Source organism: Corvus cornix, chromosome 3 (genome assembly GCF_000738735.6).
Source record: "Corvus cornix cornix isolate S_Up_H32 chromosome 3, ASM73873v5, whole genome shotgun sequence".
Lineage (NCBI taxonomy): Eukaryota > Metazoa > Chordata > Aves > Passeriformes > Corvidae > Corvus > Corvus cornix.
Window position 1 is genome coordinate 37,905,437 of NC_047056.1, and position 23,682 is coordinate 37,929,118.

At 34.9% G+C, this 23,682-nt stretch overlaps 1 protein-coding gene across 1 annotated transcript in view; it reads left to right on the top strand.

The window, feature by feature from the left end:
* Positions 1-23,682, top strand: part of PACRG (parkin coregulated) — a 215,307-nt gene that overhangs the window by 100,185 nt on the left and 91,440 nt on the right. Inside the window, exons 6-7 of the mRNA XM_039569209.1 lie at positions 9,588-9,759; positions 20,830-20,979. Of these exons, the coding sequence (XP_039425143.1) occupies positions 9,588-9,759; positions 20,830-20,979 (322 nt within the window). The remainder of the gene's footprint in view (positions 1-9,587; positions 9,760-20,829; positions 20,980-23,682) is intronic.

Genomic DNA, 23,682 nt, shown 5'->3' on the forward strand with positions numbered 1-23,682 from the left:
GGCACTATCAATGTAACAGTTATGTTCAGGTGTCTCGTTTCATAGACACCCATGTCAGATGCCACAAGCAACTCTAATCTCCTCCCAAAGCTGGGTTTATTTTTAACTTTCTGAAAGTAATACTGTCTAATCAACTCAACTTCCTTAATAGTCTTGATTGATGCATCTGCACCTAAAATTTTGCTCATATATGCTTTGATATATTTAATACAGTATTAAAAAGTTATGCAAGGCAAGTCCTATTGAATTATTTTTTCAAATGTATTTCTGCTATTCACTCCATCTCAGTTTGGGTGGGTCATGCCAACATCCTCATGTATCCTGGAAAACCAGCAGGGTCATTCATACCACAGTATGGCCTTGAGCATTGACACAGCACTATTGAGGTATGCAGATAGCACAGGCCCTGCTATGATTCTGTCTAGTGTTTATTTGCCTAGATAATGCTCATCCATGATTCAGGATAAGCAACTACCAAGGCTATTTACAGCATATAATTTAAAGTCAACTACCCTGTCTTGTACAAAGAATCAAAGAATTTAGCTGTACAGAAATTATCTCTTCCATACTACTGTGCCTCAGGCTCAGAGAATGACTCACACCCTGTTTTGGTTTTAAGCATAGATACAGTTCATGCAAACATCTGTTAGTCGTGCTGTTGCTTATGAGTTCTGAAAATTATGTGCTAGTCTTGAATTTTGACTTCTTTGAAATAACGTGGATTTTCATAAGAGGATTTTAACTTTTCTATGGTAACACAGTTAGTTTGTTCCAAAATCTGACCTTGAAATTGTCAGTAATATCCTGCCTGTTTTGTTTCATTGTTTGCTCTTGAAATAGAGAGAACACCTTCACAGTGTTTGGTGTCAGCCAGCAGATGGTGCAGTATTCCCTTCCATTTCTGGGCTCTGTCAATATCTAGAATTTGTTCACTTAGTATTTCGTTCACCTGTCTGCAGTTTACCTTTGAGGACCTTTCAGTGTTGCTAGCACATTATCTCAGGTATTTCATTCCACCAGGTTATGACTGAAAATATGAAGTAACTTCTGAGCCATCTCCCAGGACTCTTGGAAACCATGGGACAAAGGATTTCTGGTGGTTGACCTCATCTTTTTAAGACAGTCATCTGCTTCAAAACTGCTCTTGGTCCATGCTATTTCTCAATCACACTTGGAGGCAGTGAGAACATTCTGGTTTTCCTCTGTACTGGGTCTGAAGTTAGTGAAGAATGACATGTTGTGGTCTTGCTTTCTCCAACTTGTTTCAGGGAGATTTGACTGCATAACTTCTTGGTTGGTAAGATGCAAGAGTTCCTGGCCTAGATATACAGCATTCATGGCTATTGTCCCACTGTGTTATAGTATCTTTCTGGATTCTGGATGGTTATGTGGAAATGTTCAGACATGGCTCTTTCTTGGGGAGGAGTGTCATTTTCATACATGAGATAAATGTCAAGAGTCAGAAGCTAATAGGAACTGTATCATAGAATGCTCTTAGTATAGAAAAATCACTATTCTTATTTGGTTTTGTCATTTCTGTTATATATTTTTTAAAAACTGTGTGTAAAAATACAAATGAAAATGTTTAATGACATGTTTTATAAGCTTCCACAATTTCCAACACCATAAAACTGCCAGGTTTTCATTACATTTATATGTCAAACATGAAAAAATTGGATGCATGGACAATTCTAGTTGTGCATTACATTGTAGAAGGTTTTGTGGTATTTTATGCTATAGTTTAATTATTAATAGAAAGTAAGTCTTCAGAGTTGTATTTAACTTTTCCCACAGACACTTTTTATATGTGCCTTTGTCCCAGTGCTCTTCTTTAACTTTGTGTTATTTTTATTAAAACCAAATAATTTCAAGTTAATTTGGCAAACAGCTATGCATGAATAATTGGCAAAGAGAAAGGAGAAGAATGTCAAAAAATAAAAAAACCCAATAATTTAGCCACTGGTTTCACTAAGGGGATACAATAAGTTGACTCTCTCCTGATTTACCTTCACAATTCTTTAAAAATAACATGTAGTGTTAGGCTTAATCTTATTAAAATGGTAGCAAACCTTCTTTAAGCAAAAGAGTATTTATTTCCAAAAAGACAATTTCAAATTAATTCTTCACTGACGTACTGCATTGTATGTGTTTTGTGGGGATGAACAAACTGGTTCACTCTTCTTCTGATGAAGTTTAAAATGAACTTCGTACTGCACGAAGGAAATAAATGAAGATCAGCATATGTTGCTCAGAAGGTAGTGGGAGAGTCTTGCAGCCAGCTCCATATAATCCTACCTTCAAACTCAGCCTTAGACAGAGGGCTCTGCCTGCCCTCCTCCCCTTGCCTGGGACAGTCTTAGCATCTTTTCTTTCCCTGTCAGAGAAGAGTTGTCCACTGGTGTCTGATAAAAAGTGTCTGCAAAACTGAACATTTCTTCTTCACAACGATAATCCCCTGCGTGTTCTGTAGTAAATGACCAGAGCTTGTCCTCTGCTTCTTGCTGGTGCCTAAGTGCATCTGGGAGGAGTTCTTAGATGTTGCACCTGAGGGTGGAACTTAATCTACCACTGGGCCATGGACCCCAGTGGAGACCCTAATTCCCATTCCCCTCTCAGAGTAGGTGTATATAATACATATAATATCACATGGCTTTAAATTGTGAAATTTATCTTTGTATATCATGTAAAGCTCATATTAAGAAATTGCAAATATGAGAGATTAACAGAATGTAGAGAAGTAATGCTTCTCTGTCTTAATCTAAAGTTTTACATTACTGTGCTTGTGAAATACATAAAACATATTAATAAATCATGTAAAGAAAAAGGAGAACAACTGAGTGTCTGAAAATGTGTCAGCAATCCTTTGAAGAGCAAGAGGATTGTAACTAGATAATCATACATCCTGAAGTAGCAGAAATACTTTTGTCTGCCACTGAGGTTATCATGTGGTCCATTGTTTGCTTCACATGAACAATTCTCAGGTATGTTCTACATTTGTCAGAGTCGTGTTTACAGAGCCCTTTTCTCAGGGTACTTCATCTTCTATTTATAATGCTTCCCATCAATTAAAAGGAAGCAGTCCTTGAAGTGTAGTGTACAACTATTTGCTGTATTGAAAGAATGGTATATTTTACATGCTTTTTTAGAAATCAGTTGACTCAGATAATCTAATATGATCAGAATCCAAATAAATAAGAGCAAGTTAGCACTTATTTTCTTTTCAGTTCAGTGTATTCCTATATATCAGTTTGTCCCTGTCATTTCCAATGAGGAATCAATGAGGATAAATTCTATATTTTTTATATTAGGGCAAATTGATGATAATGACAGGTGAGGTCTCATGACTGCCTTGTGTAGTAGCCTTAATGCTTTCCTATCTGTACTGGAAATAGCTCATACATTTTAAATAATATTTAGCCTTTTCATAGCTGCAACATATTGGTGGCTCATAATGATTAATTAGTTGGCTCAACTCTATTTCCTGTCACACTATTTCTGTGTCACAGTAATGAACTCCTATACTGTAGCAGAAGTCTTGCTGTTAATCTGTCACTTCAATATTGCATATCGTACTTTAAGGCCTATATCCCATAATCCAAGGGCTTATTATCATCCTGCTTTTTCCTGGGTGATACACTGACCCTCCTCTATATTTGGCAAGACTTGCCTGCTCTGTATTATCAGTGAGGTGTATATTTTAAAAATTTAAATCCCAGCAGTACAATTAAAATGATTTATGAAAATGCAGGATTAAAATCCCCTCCTCCCAGAAATGTGCTAGATTATCTTCTGAATGGCATAGCTCACCGACTTAGAGATTCACATTTCTTTAATAAAAATCAATTCTTAAGTTACATTTATAGGACAAGATTTCAGGCTGGGCTTTTTACTCTCTCTCTAACAGGAGATGATTTTACACAAATTCATATCTTCCTTCTCCTAGCCTCCATTTCTGAGCCAGTCATTGATCCTCTGGTTATTTAGGGAATAATATGACCTTCTTGTTGACTATTAATTTTCCTCACCTCAGTAACCCCAGTAAGATTAGATTGTCATCTTCAGCTGTGGCAACTGAAAGGAAAATGTTTTGGTTATCCTATCATGCTGGTTTCAGCTGGGGTAGAGTTAATTAACTTCACAGTGGCTGGTATGGGGCTGTATTTTGGATTCATGCTGAGCACAGGGTTGATAATATCGAGGTGTTTTTGTCATTGCTGAGCAGGGCTTGCACAGAGCCAAGGCCTTTTCTGCTTTTCCACCATGCTGGTGAGGGACTGGGGTGAATGGGAGGTTGGGAGGAGACACAGCCAGGACAGGTGACCCCAACTGACCACAGGGACATTCCAGACCATGTGGCATCGTGCTCAGCATATAAAGTGGGGGGGGGGGAGGGAAGAAGGAGGAAGAGGGGGGTGGGACATTTGGAGTGATGGGGTTTGTCTTCCCAAGTAACTGTTACTTTTGTAACTATCATGGAGGTAGCAGGAAATGCAGTACGTTCAAAATTATTATGTATTGACATTTCTGTATTTTTAGATTTTGAGGGTTTGGGTTTAATTTTTACATGAGGAGTTATTTCAAAGCTGAATTCAGATAGCCAGTATAGTAACACTCCAATAACATTTCTTATTATTTCTTCTCTTAATTTATCCATAGGAGGCAAATATTTTCTTTTGTTATTTAACTTCTTGTGGGAAGTTAAATATCTACAGAATATGTTAAAAAGGCTCTAAATACAGTCTGAGTTAAAAGATTTCTGTTAGGTCCCTTGCCATTATCTGTTTCTCTTCAAGTCTGATAATTTTCCACTTTTTTTAAGATAAGTATTTTAGCATTTCATTGCAGAATGGAAAATACAGGCAGAACTGTCTTTTTTTTTTTTTTTTTAATAAGACACAGGTAATAACTTAGACTAAAGCTCTTTCAATAGGAAATCTTTGTAGTATGACCCTACTGGAAGGTGAAATACAGCAGACTAAAAGGAGAATATTTTCTTGCTAGAAAACTTGTAGGGACAAAATTGTGTTTTGAGCCATAAGCAAAATTACCATATTGAAAAATCCATCTAGTCAAGTCTGGAAAATACTAGTGAGCATTACTCGGTCCATAATGAAGATTAAAACTAACAGGCCATTATGCATCAAATATATTAAAAGCAAGAAACCAAGAGCTGTGAAACACATAGGCTTCATCTTGACTATTTGTACAGGCTATTGGAAGAAAAAAAGAAAGGTTGAAAGAAATCTTGGAAGAAAAAGTGTAAAGGAAGTTCAAAACTGAGACTGCTCAAAAATGTTTCTGTTTTTCTCCTTTCATTAAACTACAAAACAGAAATGAAAGTAAATCTTTCTATTATTTTACCAAAAAATCCTTACAAAAAACTCCCATTTGTCCTTATCAACCCAAGAATTCCAGAATTTCTTTCACTATACTTAATTTTAATGCCTTAGACAAAGATATTAAATGAGTACATACACAGTTATATATAATGTTTCTGGGAGATCAAATCCAATTTTTGGATAATCAGAGCAAAGACGCAGTATTATGTAACCAGTTGTGTGAAATGAGATGGAAAATTATGTGGCTTAAACACTACCTTCTAAAATTTGAGTTTGTCTTATAGTTTACTAGATTATTTTAAATAAGATCCTTTAAGGAAGATCAATGATACCATTATTGTCAAAGTTCTTCTATATCTTTTCTCAAATAGTTTGGTTTTTTTGTCTATCAGACAGATTAGCCACAAAGCTAATTTTTCTATTGTCAGCATAGAATCTTTATCTGATTTTTCCTTGTCTCAGCAGACTTGCCACTCACTTTGGGCTACTTCATAAGAACAGATTTTCTCCTGGACAAAGTGACTTTGATACTGCCATTAGTTTCCTTCCATCTTGTACATTAGTTGTATGTAATGATAAAACTACACTTACTAAGTGTATATTATGTTTCACCTAGGGAGCTTTTAGAACATAAGGAGCCTGGAAGTTTTGAGAAACAGATTTTACTCATACTATGGTTGCTTTTGTTACTTAATCATATATTATATATTAATTTTTATTAGTGCCTATTTACTGAAAGTTCGGGGGCTATGTCTGCAAAATTCACAAACTGCTAGTTTGAACTATTATGAACAGAGGTTCATAATAATTATTGTGAGATTTCTTCTTAAAATCCATATCTGCAGCATTATTGTCAGATGTGGACAAGTTTTGCCAAGAATTTGAGCATTAATCAGCATTTTTTGTGGGTGGATATAAAAAACAAAAGGATTTTGTAGGCGTGAACAGAAAAATCACATTTTTCTCTGAACAGCTGTATAATAGTCACTTTTAAAAGCTAAATAGTAAACACAGAAGGAAAGGGTTTCACACCATAGAATGTAAGACAAAATATTTCTGGCTTCCATATTGTGGGAGTTATTATAGAGCAAAAAAAGCTAAGTAAAAATTGTCTGTGTGCTTGGACAGCTGACACTTCAAGAAATAAGTTAGAAATCAGAATCCTTTTCAGAATCGTGCCAGTTGCCAACCACTTAGGGATTTGAAACTAATTGAGAAGAGACGAGTACACACAAATACTTTATAATCTACAGCTTGTCATATGTATATTTAGTAAAAGATTCTTCTCAATAAATCTTTTGTGCTATGTGTAAAAATCAGAGTTGTTTTTAAACCCTGAAATCATATTCACCTTAAAGTTGGTATATCATTCCTATGTATATGTAATGTGTAACCATAATACAGAGTTGATAGATAAGGATAGTATCTTTTATTCACTAGTTATTATTGCTGAAAAACATTGACAAGCTTCTGAATACAGAAGCCTTCTTCCTTAAAAGAAAAAGCATATTTCAAGCACAAAAAATAGCTGAAAAAATGGCATGGAGTATCAGAAGTATCAAATCTTTGAGAACAATAACTGGTAGATGCAGTTAGATGAGATATTAATGAAGAGTGGTAGAAAAAAAATTAGACATTCTACTGTGTGTGTTTGGAGGAAAATAGTTCCAAATCCTGAATCAGTAACCTAATGTTGATATGTATTAAGGATATTTTTTACCACAGAAATAGTTTGTAATTTTGAAAGGATTGTCAAATGCCCATTTAAGGAATACATTCCAAACCCCATCTCAATAAGACATAGTGTGGTAAAGGTGTTTTGCCTTTTGAAACACCTCTCATTTAAAAAAACAAGCCCACATATTATTAATTGTATCTCTCTTCAACATCTAAAGCTTTTGCCAGACACAAGTAGCTGTGAAAGGTTTTGGTTTTGATTTTCTGAAACTAGAACATTAAATAACAAAAATCTAATAATATTATAAATTACAAATTAAGCATTAAAAAGAAATATTAAAGGAAGTTTTATTGTCCTGTTGACAGAGAACATGAAAAAAATTGCTTCTTCTTGGTCCTGCTTTTTTGTCAATGATTTTTTGACCTCCTGGTCTCTTCTTACCTGATAGAGCTTTCCTTCTGTAATGAAAAATTTGACCTCTGTTTTAGGCTTGTCACCAGAATTTTGTAATTGCTGTAATGCTGTCTTCTGTTCTCAGAGACCTTTGGGGGAGACTTCTTTTGTCATCTCACAAGTATTGCTACTAGCATGCTGAATGTCCTCAAGAAATACAAACCCCATCCATTTAGGAATTTAAATGTCTATTAATTCTTGTTGTTTTATTTCTTAATAATCATATTATTTAATTTTTTTTGTTATATCTTTTGTTATTTTTGAACTTTCTCACAAATTGACCCTGGCATATTTATAGAATTATATAATCATAGGCTCATTAAGGTTGGAAAAGACTCTAAAGTTCAGCTGTCAACCCAGCACCACCACCATGTTCACCACTAAACCATGTTCTCAAGTGCTATAGCCACACATTTTCTGAAAACTTCAGTGGATGACAACTCCCCCACTTCCTTGGACAGTCTGTTCCAGTACTTTACAACCCTTTCTGTGAAGAAATTTTTCATAATAACTAATCTAAACCTTCCCTGGAGCAACTTGTGGCCGTTTCCCTGGGTTCATACTAACTCCAAAGGCATCTGATAAAGACATTTTTTCTTGTGAAGGCCAATGAGAAAAAAATTATAGACAAGCAAATAATATATGATGTTGAGAAAACAGGAAATACGGGTTTCCTTTGTTCCTTCTCCTGCATGATCCACTGCTGGGACTTGACTTCATTCACATTGGTGAATAGGTATTATGCAATTGCCCTTTTAATCTCCCATGAGGGATTAACAATCAGTGCATGTGAGACTATGTTAGTATGTCATTGGCACTATGTCTGCCAATAGTGAGATGCTCACAGCAAATGTATAATACTTACTTTCAAGTATCAGTTCCAGTTAATTTTGATTTATCACGGATTGATCTGTTTCAACATAAAAAATTGAAGTCAGTAGCTAAGGTGTGCAAGACCAGGACTCAGATCTACTCAGAGTCAAGCAAGGAGGAAAATGAACCATGGCCTCAAACAGAGAATGTCTGTGTGCTACTTCCTGACTGTGGGATTTACCCAAGAACTGTAAAGTTCAGTTCTTGGCTGCTTTAGTTCAGACTTCCACAGTTCAAATGAGAATGTGATTTCTGTTCTGAAATCAATGGGTGGTTTTGGTTTTTTTTTGCTTAACCTGACAAATTTGGAGCTTCAGTTTGGTCTATGTGACAAAGCTTGTTACGTATGAAGAAACTTACCTGGATATTACCTAATCTCACTGGAAAAACAGGGTAGCAGCTAAGCACTGTTTTAAAGATGGAAGTGCATTCATAAGGAGATGGATTTGTCTCCAAGTGTTTTTAAGGATCTTATTCTGTTCAGAGAAAATGCATTGTTGTTGAGTCACTTCTCAGCTGTATTCAGAGTTTTGACAGGCCATAAACACACTTCTGATTCTCCCTGGCTAGCCTGAGTGTCTGTGGTAGAGTCCTAATGGGTAAAAGGAGGAAAAGGGAAGAGAACTAGAGTGCAAAATCCCTCCATAGTGTGCTAAGTTTAGTATACTTTGTATTTTAGGATTGGAAGGAGATTACTATTAAAAATAGGTACATAGTTTCTCTACCTTTTTTTCACAGTAGAGAACCATGGAATTTCTTTATAATTATGCTCTTGAAATTATAGGAAATAAATTAGGTCAATGTTCTAAAAATTAAGGAATTATGTACAAATATCGATATTTGTCCTGTACTGGATATTTTGTTGCTTACAGGATTCTGTCTCTTATTTGTTGTTTTCAGTGTCCAAGTTTTTAAATGGGCAGAGTATTGTTCTTAAAATTACTGGTTTGATTCCTATTGCAAAGTAAAGTGTGTAAGCAAGAATATCAGAATCTGGTACTGTCTTATCAAAAACATATGGGAATATATTAATTTTATTCTCTTATTTAGATCTAATATTTCTGTATTTTAGTATATGTTGTCATAAACCATATTTGGGATTCAATATATTCTGCAGTGATAAAAAATGAATTATTATTTACTAAACATGCCTCTATATGTGGCATGAATTATCTGTTGGCCTGATCACATTGTATTAGTACTGAAAAATTGCATTTATCTGTTTATTTATTTTGTATTTTCAGGCGGAGATTGAAAATCTGGACTATCATTACTTTCTGCCTTTGTTCTTTGATGGGCTTCGTGAAACAGAATTTCCATATGAGTTTTTTGCTCGTCAAGGAGTCCATGACATGCTGGAGCATGGTGGAAACAAGATTCTTCCTGTTGTTCCTCAGCTCATTATCCCAATAAAAGGTAGGTAAACATGTAGGAGAAAAATCCGTAATTTGTATTTATATGATCTAAATTTTTGAAAAGTTGCTAATTGAGCTGTAAGACATGACAGCCTGAACATCACATGAAGATTATTGCAAATGTGAGTAAATTTTAAGATATAAGGCCAGAAAGCTTATGCCCTCAATACCCTGATAAGTGCAGTATTTCAGAAGAATAGACTCTCTGGTTAGTGTTTTCCTTATTACAAGGTGGCTCTTGGTCTTTGGAAATGTGAAGTGACATTTTCTTAGCTGGTTTTGTATATTTATTATGTAAATCCTCTACTGTACAGACCAGTTCATCTAAAATGACAGGAGAAATCAACAGATGGCACTTTAAAAATATTACTTTTGAAGGTTTTGTATATTTAAACATAGATTTTTTGTAGAAAAAAATTTTAAGAAGTAATAAATTATTTTAACACAAATGCAATACTGCTAAACTTCAAGTGTACTACCACTAAAACTAAAACTTTAGTTTCTTGAACCACCTAGTCTTTCAGATGTATTTCTTTGTCCCTTCCTGTTTCTTTAGGTCAGTACCTTGAAGAGCTATTATTCTGAGCCATCATCCTTCTCTAATTAGTTACTGTGATTCTTAAATCTACATGGTACGCCTATACTGATAGGGGCTCGTGTTTGTTAAATTTGGTTTCTCTTTTAATCATTAATGATATCATTGCTGTCCTTTGTCCTGTCCATGAGACAGTTCAGCTTTAAATACAGTTTTGTAAAAGGGAAAGTGAATGTAGTTTGGAGCCTGATAATACTGAAACAATAGTGTGGGAAGGGTCAGAATTGTGGTTTTTTCATTCAATTTTTTATCAATTTAAAAAGATTGATTATAGATGTCACTATGTCTATATTACTGTAGTTTTGAAAATGCCAAAAGGAATATATAATATTCAGAATGTTTACTCTGTGATGCTTGAGAAAGGTTATGAAAACAATGTTACCATTTTTTCTCTCTATAAGGGAAACACATAAAGAGAGGAATGATATAATTTCTTTCGAATCGTATTTCCAATGACACCCAAATATATCTACAGTAGTATCATTTTTTTTGAAAGCTGAAATAATTTCTTCAGAAAAGACTGCAAGTTTATGACAGCATCTATTCAGTTAGGATTTAAAAGTTTTGCTGAGACCAGAATCTAGCTTAGATATAATTACCTGGAAGTTTTAGCTGTTACACAGCATTTAGAATTAGGAGGAGACTGCTAGGTAAGGGTATTTCTGTGGGTTTGATATGTAGTCTTAAGTCATAATTTATGGTGCTGGAACACATTCAAGAATTTGCTAGCTAAATTTAGTTGTTGGTTCTGCTTTATTTTATGCTAAAGTGCTTATTTTTTATTTTAAAAAGGCTTCTGTATCAGCTTTAATATGTGAAGAGTCTAAGTATTATCAGTGATAAAGGCTTCTTCCTACTTGAAGCCATACTAATATTAAAAGACACCACCATCTCCAGGAGTTTGAAAATGTATACTTTTAAGGGGTTTTAAATTTGGTATGACTGTGTAATACAGCAGCATAGCCATAGCTATACATTTCTGTGACTCAGCTGCATCCACAATAAACTCAGCTATGTTTTACAGAGATTACTGTCTCTAAAGTGTCCCACTGGGTGAGTTATTTCTGATTAACCAGTCTTGTTCTATACCACTACCATATTTCGACTGTGAAAGAGTGAATCAATTGATTGTTAGCCAAGGTAATATATATGATTGAAGGGAAAAGGCTAAAAGAAAGACAGAAAAACAACTCTACAGATAGAATGCTTTTAAGAGCAGTTTTCTCTCCTGCATGTTCATCAAAGGAATATATTAGTAAAGATCTAAATGTTCTCTAAAAACATTTTAAATTAAATATTAAAATTCTGTATTATATTTTAATGATTTAAGGAGAAATTTGTCTTCCAGCCATCCTTACTTAAAGTTCAGACATTTAAACACTATATCATTAAAGATGAAAATTATATTATTTAATCCATCTCTGGGTTATTGTAAGCCCAAATCCTTTCAACAATTTTTTTTCTGGTTAAACTAAAAAAAGACAATTGAAATTTACAGGCCTGGTTTCTCTTCTAAAATACCTGAAATATGATCAAAATAATAAAGAATGATCTTTAGTTGCAAAATAATTCTCTTTTTTTGTTGTTTGTCACACTGGAAAGAATATTTTTACTGGAAATTCAGAGGAAGAAAAAAATCCCTCAGGCTGGATGCATTAATTTCTCAGAGAGAAAAATTTTCAAAATATATTTTGATTTCTCAAAATATAAATTAAAAATATATTGTATCTTGCACTGTAAAAATATAAAATAGTTTATAAATATAGTCATTGCATGACATAAAACTTAGAAGTAACAAATTACCTGAATATGTCAAACTTGTAAGGAATCCTACTAAAAATAAATAAAATACAATACCAGAAAATAGAATTACTTAAGGCATAGGGCTTTTTGCTCCCTTTCACAGAAGATGTAGGCAAACCCATTGTCTAAGTTATTTAGTTATATAACCTCAGCAAAGAAATATGAACTGAGAAATATAGCAAGTAGCAAAGTACTTTGCAGCAGTATCATGAAAGTTCTGAGGCACAACACAAGCCAAAGATCTGCTTTTCCAAAAAGTTTCCTATTGTTATTTTCATATTGCTGACAGATAAAAAAGCAGAAGAAGGAGGCTAATTTTACCCCACATCACAGGCTGCATTGGTGGCAGAGAGCTGAACAGAACCCAGACACAGCCCACTGGGGGAGCAAGCAAAGATATCTGTAGGTTACATGAGAGTTCCCTTATTTTTAGGAAACTGAGGAATCTGTCTAGCATTTCCATGTTTTTCTGTATGGTCGTTATAGGAATGTAAAATTCCTTTTGATACTCATTTTTGGGGCAAATTATTGCTTTTAATATTACATTTGCCATAATTAATGTCAGATCAGAAAAGCCAGAAGTCCTTTTGCTTGCTTTCGTTAGGCTTGTCCCAGATTCCTGACCGCAAGGCTCCCCGATGTTCTCTGCATGAGACACACGTGCAGACATAGACACTGAGGGAGCCAGAAGTTTCTACACCTTTGTCTATTATTTCTAGCAGTAACATCAGGGACATGCAACACAGTGTGGAGGCACCTCCTCTCCTTTCAGAGGCAGCGAGCATGCTATCATTCACATTCCCTTTGCTGGCAATGTAGTTGTAGGAGTTTTCAACCCTTTCATACATAAAGTCACCAATTGTTCCAGCTCCCACACTCTGACTTTTGCTAGTGCAATTATTTGTGGAGCAATTCAGTGAATCTCTCATCTAGATGTATTTAAAAAAAAAAAAAAAAAAAGCCATAGAACCCAAATCTAAAACAAATCCAAAATATTTCCAGAGTGGCATTACTTTGAAAGTCAGATCATTTCAATGATCTAGTTTATAAATGCACAAATGAAGGAACAGTACATGATAGCACAGACATGAATGGGTAGAAATGATCAATAGGAAGATCTTCATATAGCTTTGCTAATGAAGATAATAATGTGAAATTAAACACTTAAGTATCTTGGATCACCCACTTGCCAGAATCTTTTCTCTTCTGTGCTGTGAATCCTAAAACAGATATGTAGATAATCTGAATTTAGTCCTAAAAGCCAGAAAAGCTCGCATCTTTGCACTTGTAACTTAGAAGGAAGTATTGTTTCTACACAGTTCCAGTCAGCAGACTAGCTCTTCTGGTTGAGCCCAAAAGGAATAATCTCCATCCTACGGAACACTGAAGTTTTTGTTTTTGAGGCTTTTACCATGCTGTTAAAAGTAACTTCTGTGATACAGTAAATCAAGGAAACCTTAAACTTTGTTGAAAATGTTTCATTAAGGAAACAGATTTTTTTGTGACTCAGATCTAGAGAAATGAATACAGTATTCCTCATTCAGTGTCACCTACAGAGTCCTTTTTAATGTTTAATAAATTTCCAAATTAAACTGATTTCTGTTTTCTTATTGTTCACATTCTATTTGTATGTAAAATGTTGTCTTGGACTACAGTGTAGTTAATTCCCATTTAATGTCAAATCAGTATCACTTTTACATTTAGATATGTAAAGTTGAATGTGTTGCTAGCAGTCGTTCTAAGCACAGTTGTATTTCTCACATATCTTCACTGTATTTAGGAGTATTTAATGACTGTTAAATACTTCCTTTCACAAAGTGTTGCAATGTTTTATGGAATAAATTTGTTTTTCTGGTCTGTAGTCATTTTCTTGCTGCAAATCGTGTAAGTTGATTTCTATCACCGATAGAAAGTTAAAACTCTAATGTAATTGTAATTTTCCTCCTGGCTGACTGTTGCTCTTGAGAACCAGTTCTGTTTATTAAGATCACAGACTGAAAGATAAAAGAAAACAAGCTTGCTTTTATAGACTTAAAATGCTTTTAAAGAAAGCAAAGGTCTCTGAATTTTTTTTTTTTTTAAATTGTTGTGATATTCAAATACTAAAGCATTTCCCCTGGAGGTTTCATCAACCAGTACGAGTAGTTGCAATTAGATTTATGTTAGTCTTCTGCTCAAAACTGGTCATTTCAGGTATTTTCAAATGGTATAGGAAGTAGATTCTTTATTACTGCTATTTACTCTTGTCTGTGAGGAGAAACTGTGTTTCTTACTCAATAAAGATAAATCTTGTCCATGTTTGGAAAGTGAAATCTGCAATTAACATCTCTGACTTTCAAAGTTGGAGTTAGAGCTAGTCTCTCCTGAATTCATAAATTTATTAATATATATAGCATTTAGTAGTAATCGATTTCATCTGCAATTTTATCACCCAGTTGTTCTGTACTCTAAAGTCCTTTTGAAGTTGTTTAGAGTCAGTCCTTGTCTTTGGCATCTGGAATAACTTGGTATCATCAGAAATCTTTGTTATCACCAGTAAAATCTCTTCCCAATCACCTATGGATCTAGTGGAAAACATGAACTTCAGCACAGATTCTTTCTAGCCCCTACTAGTGATACTCCTCCTCTGTGATCGTTTACTGTTGCCCTAAGTTTCTAAGTCATTATTTATTTATATGGAAGCCACAGCAGCTCAGTGATGGACTTTATCAAATACCTTTTGAAAGTCTAAGAAAACTTTATTATCAGGTTTTTCTTGTCCACATTATTCTTCTTCAAACATAGACAGCACATTTAGAATGCTATATTAAGTTTTGCAGTACAGATGCCAGTACTACTGGTCTTTGATTCTGCAGACCTTTTTTATAAATGGCATCACATTTCATTGGTAAGAGACCTGTTTTCATCAGGAGGGTGGGTACTCAGTGCAGTTTTAGTATCTTAGCACAGAGGAATGAACGTACATCTAGGAATGGATGGAAACTGTAGACTGGCATAGTCACTGAGCAGGTTTTTGGGACTCTCCTCTAAGTGTTCTTTATACTGTATAATTAAACCAGGTCCAAAAATGTTAATAGAATTCAAGCTTTATAGGAGCTGATCTAGTAAAATGCTACAATTACAAGCACAACTCAAGCTGAAAAAAGCCACTGACTTTCTCTTCCACATTCTGCTAGATCATGTTTCTTGCAAGCATCAATGTTTCAGTTATGTATCAGCCTTTTCTGTGCCTTAGACTTTGGCTTTATAAAAAAAGGTCTTTGATGACAAAATTGGCATAAGGTTTGCATGCCTTGCCCCCTATTCCTCCTTCCCATCATTTCACTGTAACACATCACTCTTCCAGTTGTACAGAAAGAAATTTGTAACATCTATACTGTTATTTGGATCAGGCTCTTACTGGACTTCTAAAAAGCACAGAACACAAGGTTCTTGTTCTGGTTTTTATTCACTCTTGATTGAAACACTTTGTTTGGTAACAGCCTTCATTACTGTTCTGTAAATTTAGCATAATACTATTATATAAGTGCAGGTAGTTAATTATTATACACTTCGGAAATTTTGGACAAAATTTTCTAAGAGAAGTATGTATCACTTTAATCAATTGCATTGTGAGAATCCTTCACGTTAGGAGTTCTTTAAACCTGGCTCCGTGAATTTAAAAGAAGACCTTGATCAACAAGATTAAGTAGATCACAACAGTCAAGCATTTTTATCCTGAGTGCTTGTTACCCCACAGGATATTCTATGTATCTTGTTCTGCTTCAGGCAAAGAATTTTCTAAAACTGTTGCCTCATTTGCCAATTGAGTGAGAGATATGAATGCAAACTAAATTGGTTTTAGTGTTGGGTTGTGAGACCTAAATAGAAAATGGAAACTGTTGGTTCAATTCTAAGCATAGATTCACAGGTGTACTTGAAAAAGAAGTTGAAGAGAATTAAATTATCAACATAACTTTTTATATAACTACCAAAATCTAAAGTTAGTATTTAGAGAAGAGATGGAAGTTTAGGGAAACTGACTTGATTCTCTAAAGCTCAGGATATCAATGTGCTGTCTGGGAGAGCATGTTCTGATTGGATCTCTTCTGTGGAAATACATTGTGTCATGAAAAAGATACACTGGGTACTGGGAGAAATGCTGTCGTATTTCCTGGCTTGTAAAATCTATCAATATCATCTATCAGATGAGAACTCTGGCTTCTATTATAGACAATATCTGGGACTGAGATAGGATTTTCCAAACTGCCACATAAAAAAAAAAAAAAAATTAAAAAAAAAAAATATATATAAACTTATATAACTTCTAGGTCTTTTCTTTGAGATGTTAGAAGTGTTACTCAAGAAAAAGACTTGAATGTTTTAAAATAATTATTTCTATTGCTTTATATGCAAACATTAGCTAAATGGATAGCAAAAAAGTGGCATATATCTTAAGATTCTGCTCTTAATGGAAATTAACAAAAGAAACATTAAATTTACATCAATTTACATGAATTTCCAATAAAATTTATCAGAAATTAAAAATAGGGTGGATTAACATTCACTGAAGTGAATGAATTGGTATTTTATATTGTCTCATTGTTAACAGGCTTTAATAAACAGCACTATGGTGCTTTCAAATTTCATAATTATCTTTGGCTTTGAATGGTAAAAACAGAACGAACTCAAATACTGAGCTTTTAAATCAGATATTTAATCTGCTATCATGGTAAAAGTCTCTTTTATTTAAGAAAGTTATGATGAACTTCAGAAAATATTTGTTTGGAAAAGCTATAGCAGTACAAAATAACGTATGTTTGAACGAAAAATACTTCATTATATACTTCAATTGAGCAATTATTTAAGCTGGAGGATTTCTTGGAAAAGTGTATTCTAAATCAGAAGCAAAATCTTCCAGTTTATATCATTAAAGTAGAAAACATCAAAACTACCAAGCAACAGAGTAAATTTATTGGGCTGGAGTTTTTTGCTGCTTAAGAGAATGTTACAGTAGTCTAAATGACCAAAAATAAATATGTACCACTGAGGGAGGTAAATCCTCTCAAAACCCTTTAGGGAGCAGAAAAGTATCTTTAGCTGAGAAGCAAACCAGTTGTTCACTTTGCTGTTATTGTGAAGATCCATGTCTTAGAGCAGACTTCCAGACTAAGAGGCAACAGCCTAGAATGTTTCCTAAATTGGAATACTTTGGGTATTATGCATCTTTCCTTCATCTAGGTTATGTAGCTGTACTGTACCAGGATTTCTAAATGGTCTGCTTTATTCCTGTGTAAGGATACTAGTGCTTTCTTCCATTTCTGTTAACCTCTGGATATCACTGACGTTTTCCAATGTACTGGAATGTACCTTTTTGGGGCAGGGACTGCCTCTAATTGAATGTTTATAAAGTGCCTAATATAATCAAGCCAGGAGCTGGTTTACTGTTATGCATGCTGCAGCCCAAATATTTAAGAACAACAGTTCTGTAGTCAAAATGATCTTTCTTTTGATTTTTACAAGTATTTTTCTAACATGCTGCCAATTTCTGCAATTTGAAGGGATTCAGGCTTGAATTCTCAGTCTGTTTGATTCTACCATATCCATCTGCATCCATACCTCTGCAGGCTGTAGTGTGTGCCCTACTCTTATACCAGTACCAGGCAGCAGCAAGCACAGCTGTGGGAGGTGCACCCAGGCAGAGGAACTCCTTAGATTAGTGACAGAGCTCCAGGAGGAGGTGGATAGGCTGAGGTGTATCAAGGAGAGCAAGAGAGAGACTACTGAAATTGCACCCTGTCTTCTCTGAGACAGGCCCAACAGGCAGACCCGCTGGTTCCCTGTCCTTTCTCTGCCTGGGAAAACAGAATGCCCCAGGGGATAGGGGGCAAAGGTGACAAGTTTCTTCGCTGGTACGACAAGCACATCTCCTCTGGGACCGCCTCAGCTTCCCAGGTGCCCTTATACAATAAGGATCTGCAAGTGGTACCAAGCAACAACAAGGATAATGGTTCATCTAGCATGAAGATGTCACAAAGGTTAAGTTGACCTGTGCCCTGCATCAAAACTGCTTCCATAAATAAAAAAACAACTGGTCATTTTAATAAGAGGGTCCCATCAGCAGCTGACAGAAGGCTCAATATGCAGACTGGACCCACTTGGGAAATTCTGATGCCTCCCTGGGGCCTGCAGGGGTTAAAGATGTGAAGAGAAAGCTTCCTCCCCTGGTATGGCCTCCATCTTTAGTTGTAAAACCAGGTATTGTCAGAATACTCAGAATACCTCTGAGCTGGAGATAGGGATGGGGAGCAGAATGAAGTCACCATGGTCCAATGAGAAATGGTTAGGTACCTCCTGCTCCACTTGGACAGAGACAAGTCTATAGCATCAGATGGGATCCATCCAAAAGTTCTTCTTAGGAGTATTTGGACAGCCATTTCCACTTATATGACATACTCTGCATGCCTAAAAATAAGGTTTTTCATCCTCTGGGACAGCTTCTACAGTCCAGAAGTACTACTCCTGGGAGTGGGTACAATTTTTTTGTTAAGGATTAAGAAGCAGTGATTTCTGTCAATGATATATCTCTTAATTAATTATTGGTGTGTGTATGAATAATTAATTTTGCTAATTTGTAATAATGCATAAAATTGAATATAAACATTCATGCTGAAATTGAACTGAAAATTACAAACGTTAGTGATAATTTCCCTATTAGTTCAGTTAGCTATTATTTATGTGCAGGACAAGTTAGTAATGAATAAATCTATATGTTGGAACCCCAAAACTTCCTCTTCCAGTCACTCTTTCATGAAAATGAATAATGCCTGTTTCTCTCTGACAGAGTATTTTCCTACCTGAGACTTGGACCCAGTCTTTAAAATCGTGTCTGGGGGTCTCTCTTTGCTAAAGCAGCCTTAGAACGTCTATCCTCAAAAGTGTAATTTGGAATAGCCAGCCTCTTTGCTGGAACTTAGTGTGAGCATGCTGCCTTGTTGGGCTTCCTCTCCACACATTATTTTGCTCAGAGACAATATGAAATTAAGTGCAGCCTGGTGACTACAATAGGGACTAGAAAATAGGAAGTATGGAATTCAGTCTGTATTTTCATTTGACACTACTCCTTTAAGTTGGATGATGTGCAATAGTACCCTTATACCTTAGGCTTTCTGTTTTCTAACAGTAGGTTCAGTGTGCTGTTCACAAGCATGTAAAGAGGCGTGAAGGGAAGTAAATAATCATTTACTAGTTGATTTTTGAGAATTTTCTCTGTCCATTCGCACAACCAATCTGCTCTGCCCTTGCTTTGGAAATCTAGTTCTGATTTTTAACACTCAGCAGGCATGTGATAAGAAGCAGAAGCAGGTGGGTTACAGTGCATTTGCTTAAAGAGATGGAAAAACTGACACTGCTCCTTTGTGGAAATACTTCTTCATCCCCTATGAAACAGCATTCCTGTGCTCTGGTAAAACTCATCATTGGAAATACTGAATCACAGAATTGTAGAGTCATAGAATGGTTCAGGTTACAAGAGGCCTTTAAAGATCATCAAGCTCCAGCACCTCTGCAATGAGTAGAGAGATATCTTCAATCCTTTTACTTTGATTTGAAGAGGCAGTTCTTGAAGTTATTAGTAACCCCTCTTCAATTTTTTTTTTATGTTCTTTGCTACAATTTTTTCTAAATGCATATACTTTGTTACAGTGTCTCAAATCACATATTTATATATTTCTGTGTTTATAAAACATAGTAATGAAAATGAGCTTATCTTTTTCAGTTCTGTCCCAGTGAAATGATATAGAAGTATCTGTAAGTGGGCAGAACACTGGTGGGCAGACCAATATATAAGAGCATACCGAATTTGACAACTGCTAACAAATTTATCCAGCTGCATAATTTCAGAAATGCTTTTATAAATAGATGGATTTTGCAAGGAAAAAAAAAAAACTTATTTCAAGCATGACTCATTTTTAATTAAAAGAGAATGCAAAGTACTTGCTTTTAGTAAAATTAAAAGAGGAGAAACAAGAGGTTTTTATGAAATGTCTTAGTGTCATAAGATTAGAAGCATGACACTGAAAGCTAAGAGAAAAATTTAAGTAGGCTAGACAAAATCTTTTTTTTTCCCCTAGAATGTTTTTCTTTTGAAAAAAGCCTACAAGGTTTGTTTGTGTTTTTTTTTTTTCTATAAACATTTGCTTCATTGTACTGATTCTCAGAATACTAGGAATTGTCAGTTGAATGAATAAAATGATCATGAAAAAAATAAGTACAAACATACAAACAGTAATTGTTGCACTAGAATGCATCTGTTGTCAACCTTTGCAGGTTGTCTTGCAGTTGTACAGTTCCATTGGCCCCAAATGGTACTTACTGAACATTTATTTTTCATTTGTTTGGACCACACCAGTATTATACAGGCAGCATGAGAGAATAATGAGCTGCATTCTTTGGGTTACTGAAGAGTCAGCACAAATTGTGGGAACAAATAACAATCAGACAAGGCAGTGTTTTATAACATCAGGACTGCAATCCATCTTTGGGATCTTTCTAAGCTGGGCTAATAAAGGCCCACTTACAATTCCCGACAGAGTATAGTTTAATTAAATTTGTCCATTAGAGGACTCCTCCCCCTCCCTCTACATTTTAGAAATTAATTCTGCTTTCTGCCTGTTGTTCTTTTTTGCATCACAGATGCACTGAACCTTCGTAACCGACAGATCCTCTGCACCACACTGAAAGTCCTCCAGCACCTGGTGGTGTCAGCTGAAATGGTGGGGGAGGCCTTGGTGCCCTATTATCGGCAAATTCTCCCAGTCCTAAGCATCTTTAAGAATATGAATGGTGAGTTATCCTAACAGACACTGTGTCTTTCAACTCCTAAGGCAAAAAGGGGCTTGAGGCAGGGTTAATTAACAATGAAGTTAAGATTTATTACTGTATATAAACTCAAATCCATTTGGAACTCTAAATAATGTAAACTCCCCCTCTTACTATTCCCTAAGGATGCACTGAAATTAACAATTTCATTTATTACTCCTTGCACGTAGAGTTTATTTAACACAGTACAGAAGCAGTGAAGCAGTTCTATAATCTTCCAATAATTAAATTGTAAAGTTTTGTAACAGTCTTTTGAATACATTAATAAACGGCAAAGGTTTTTCCTTCCCTCCAACACATTAGTTTAGTCCAGCTGTTTTATTCCATTCTGTGCTCTCCACAAGCAATTTTCTGCTACCAGAAGGTTTAGGAAAGATTAAAAATAAAAGTAGAGATCAAACTAATTAATTTGAGGGTTGAGAGAACTCCATGTTGAAGAAGAATTTCAAGTTAGATAATATTGAGCAAAACAGTGAAGTTTGAAGTTATTGCTGCACACTTAGCAGCTTTTATTATAGAGAAATTTAGAACTACTTTATATCTACAGTTAAGTATGTGTTTTCTTTGTAGTGCAGATCTTACCAGTTTCAGTCTTTAATAACTGGTACTATGAGTTCTATATACCGTGAATACGTTTACACCACAGTCACCAGCTGAAATCAACATGATGTATATTGCTTTTGCCAAATTAATCTTTAAAATATTTTTCTGTAGTAAATATATCTCTACTTATTTTCAATTATCTACAAAGTTACTGACTTGTGGCCATATAGATGAAAAGAAATTAATTCCTCACAAGCTTTCAAAAGAGGGTCTTCATTAAATTCATGGCATTTTAATAGTTCTCTGCAGGACTCCTTCCTGTTGTACTTTCTGTTTGCATTACTATATAATGCCTTATACTCACTCTTTAGTGAGTATAAGATTCAAATCAGATTGAAAAATGCCTGTTCAGAGATTGACTTGGAGGTACAAATGAAATTTACATTTTAGATCCCTTTAGATACATTTACATCTCTGACTTCGTTTTACTTAGAAACGTGCAGTAACATGGAATTCCGTAAATGCAAGTTTTTTCTGGCGACAGCTGTGGCTTTCCAGAAATTGTGGGATGAAAGCTTATGAGTGAAATCAGTAGGCTGAAGTTAAGAAATTTCTGTAGGTTTCTTTATGAATTGGAAGATTTTCCCCTAAGAGATCTAATTTCAGTATCTGGCACAAAACAAGACTGTAAAAATTACTCTCATTGATTAATGAATATACCACACATGCTTTTTTCCAAATTTCAGCCTGAAGTAGCCCATAAATTCTCTTGACCAGGCTTTTCTACAGTGATTTCAGATGAATAATAGGGAAAGCTCAAGTGTAGGCAGGTACATAGATTAGCAAGGCATTAGACCCAATCTAAATATATCTTCAGTTTTGATTGTATTGTGAGAAAAATAAAACATATTTTCAACATATTTGCATGAGATCTGTGCTCTGCGAATTCAAGTATAAAACTACACTAAATCATGGTATTTGACATTTAAGAACTAAAGCCCCAAAAATAAATGAAAAGTAATAGTCCAAAATTAACTGATTTTGTTGACTCATTACTTTTTTAGAAATAAAAATTTTGGTATTACCAGGAGTGAAATAGATGCTATTTGCTAGGCCTACCATATGAAACTGTTCAACTTACTCTGTACTTATATGTGGATGATAGGGAATAACTCTGTCTTCTCCTTCCACAAGAAGATTATATTTCATTCCTCCTTCACTGGTGGTTGACAGAAAATAGAGGGTCCTTTCCTCCTCTTTTTATCTCACATGAGCTAATAGGCAACTGAGGTGCAGGTGTTTGCTCCCAATTACAAGGAAATTGCAGAGGCTGATCTGGGCTATTTTTCTTCACTGTTTATTGATACAGCTGAAAGAAGGGGTAAGTGAAGTGTAAATTCTTCTTCCTTCTTTTCTGTATACCTTGTGAAAGTAAGAACTGTGGTGCATCTTCCAGGACTTGTATGATTTGCAGTCTATTAAATCAGACACTGTGGAAGTTGGTCCAGAATTAAGTTAACTGGAAGAAGCTATGTTTTAGTCATTGGCACCTCACTAGATCAGTACCTATCTGATGAAAAGAGCTCTGTCCTAAATTCATCATGTGTCAATACTACTCTCAGTAAACAAGCTTATAGTCAAGAGAATATTAAAAAAAAAAAAAAAGAGTGTTATTAAGAAATTAAGTTCAAGTTACCTGGTGACCAATTTAGAAGAAACCAAAATGATTCTTCATGCAGTATGTGTGGTGTGAAGCTATGGAACTCCCAACCTGAAATTCTTTAGATATAAGAGGTTTCCATGAGTTAGGTGGAGGCTCAGAAATGTCATAAAAAAGAGGATATTGCTTGTTTAGTAAAACATATATATCATTGCTATTGGTAATTTTTGTAAATTATAAAAAAGTAGAGTATTGATGAAAAATAAATTAGAAGTTTTAATAATTGAAAACCTATAAAACATGTTCACCCATCTGAGTCGTAAGATTCAGATTTTTTATTAAAATATATCAATGTAATCTAAGTTATAAATGCCAGGGGAAAAATCCAAACTTCCTGAGACAGTCTGTGTGAAAGCCAGAGGAGAGCGTTCAACGAACTTCTGAAGAGTCTTGTTAGTAAGCAA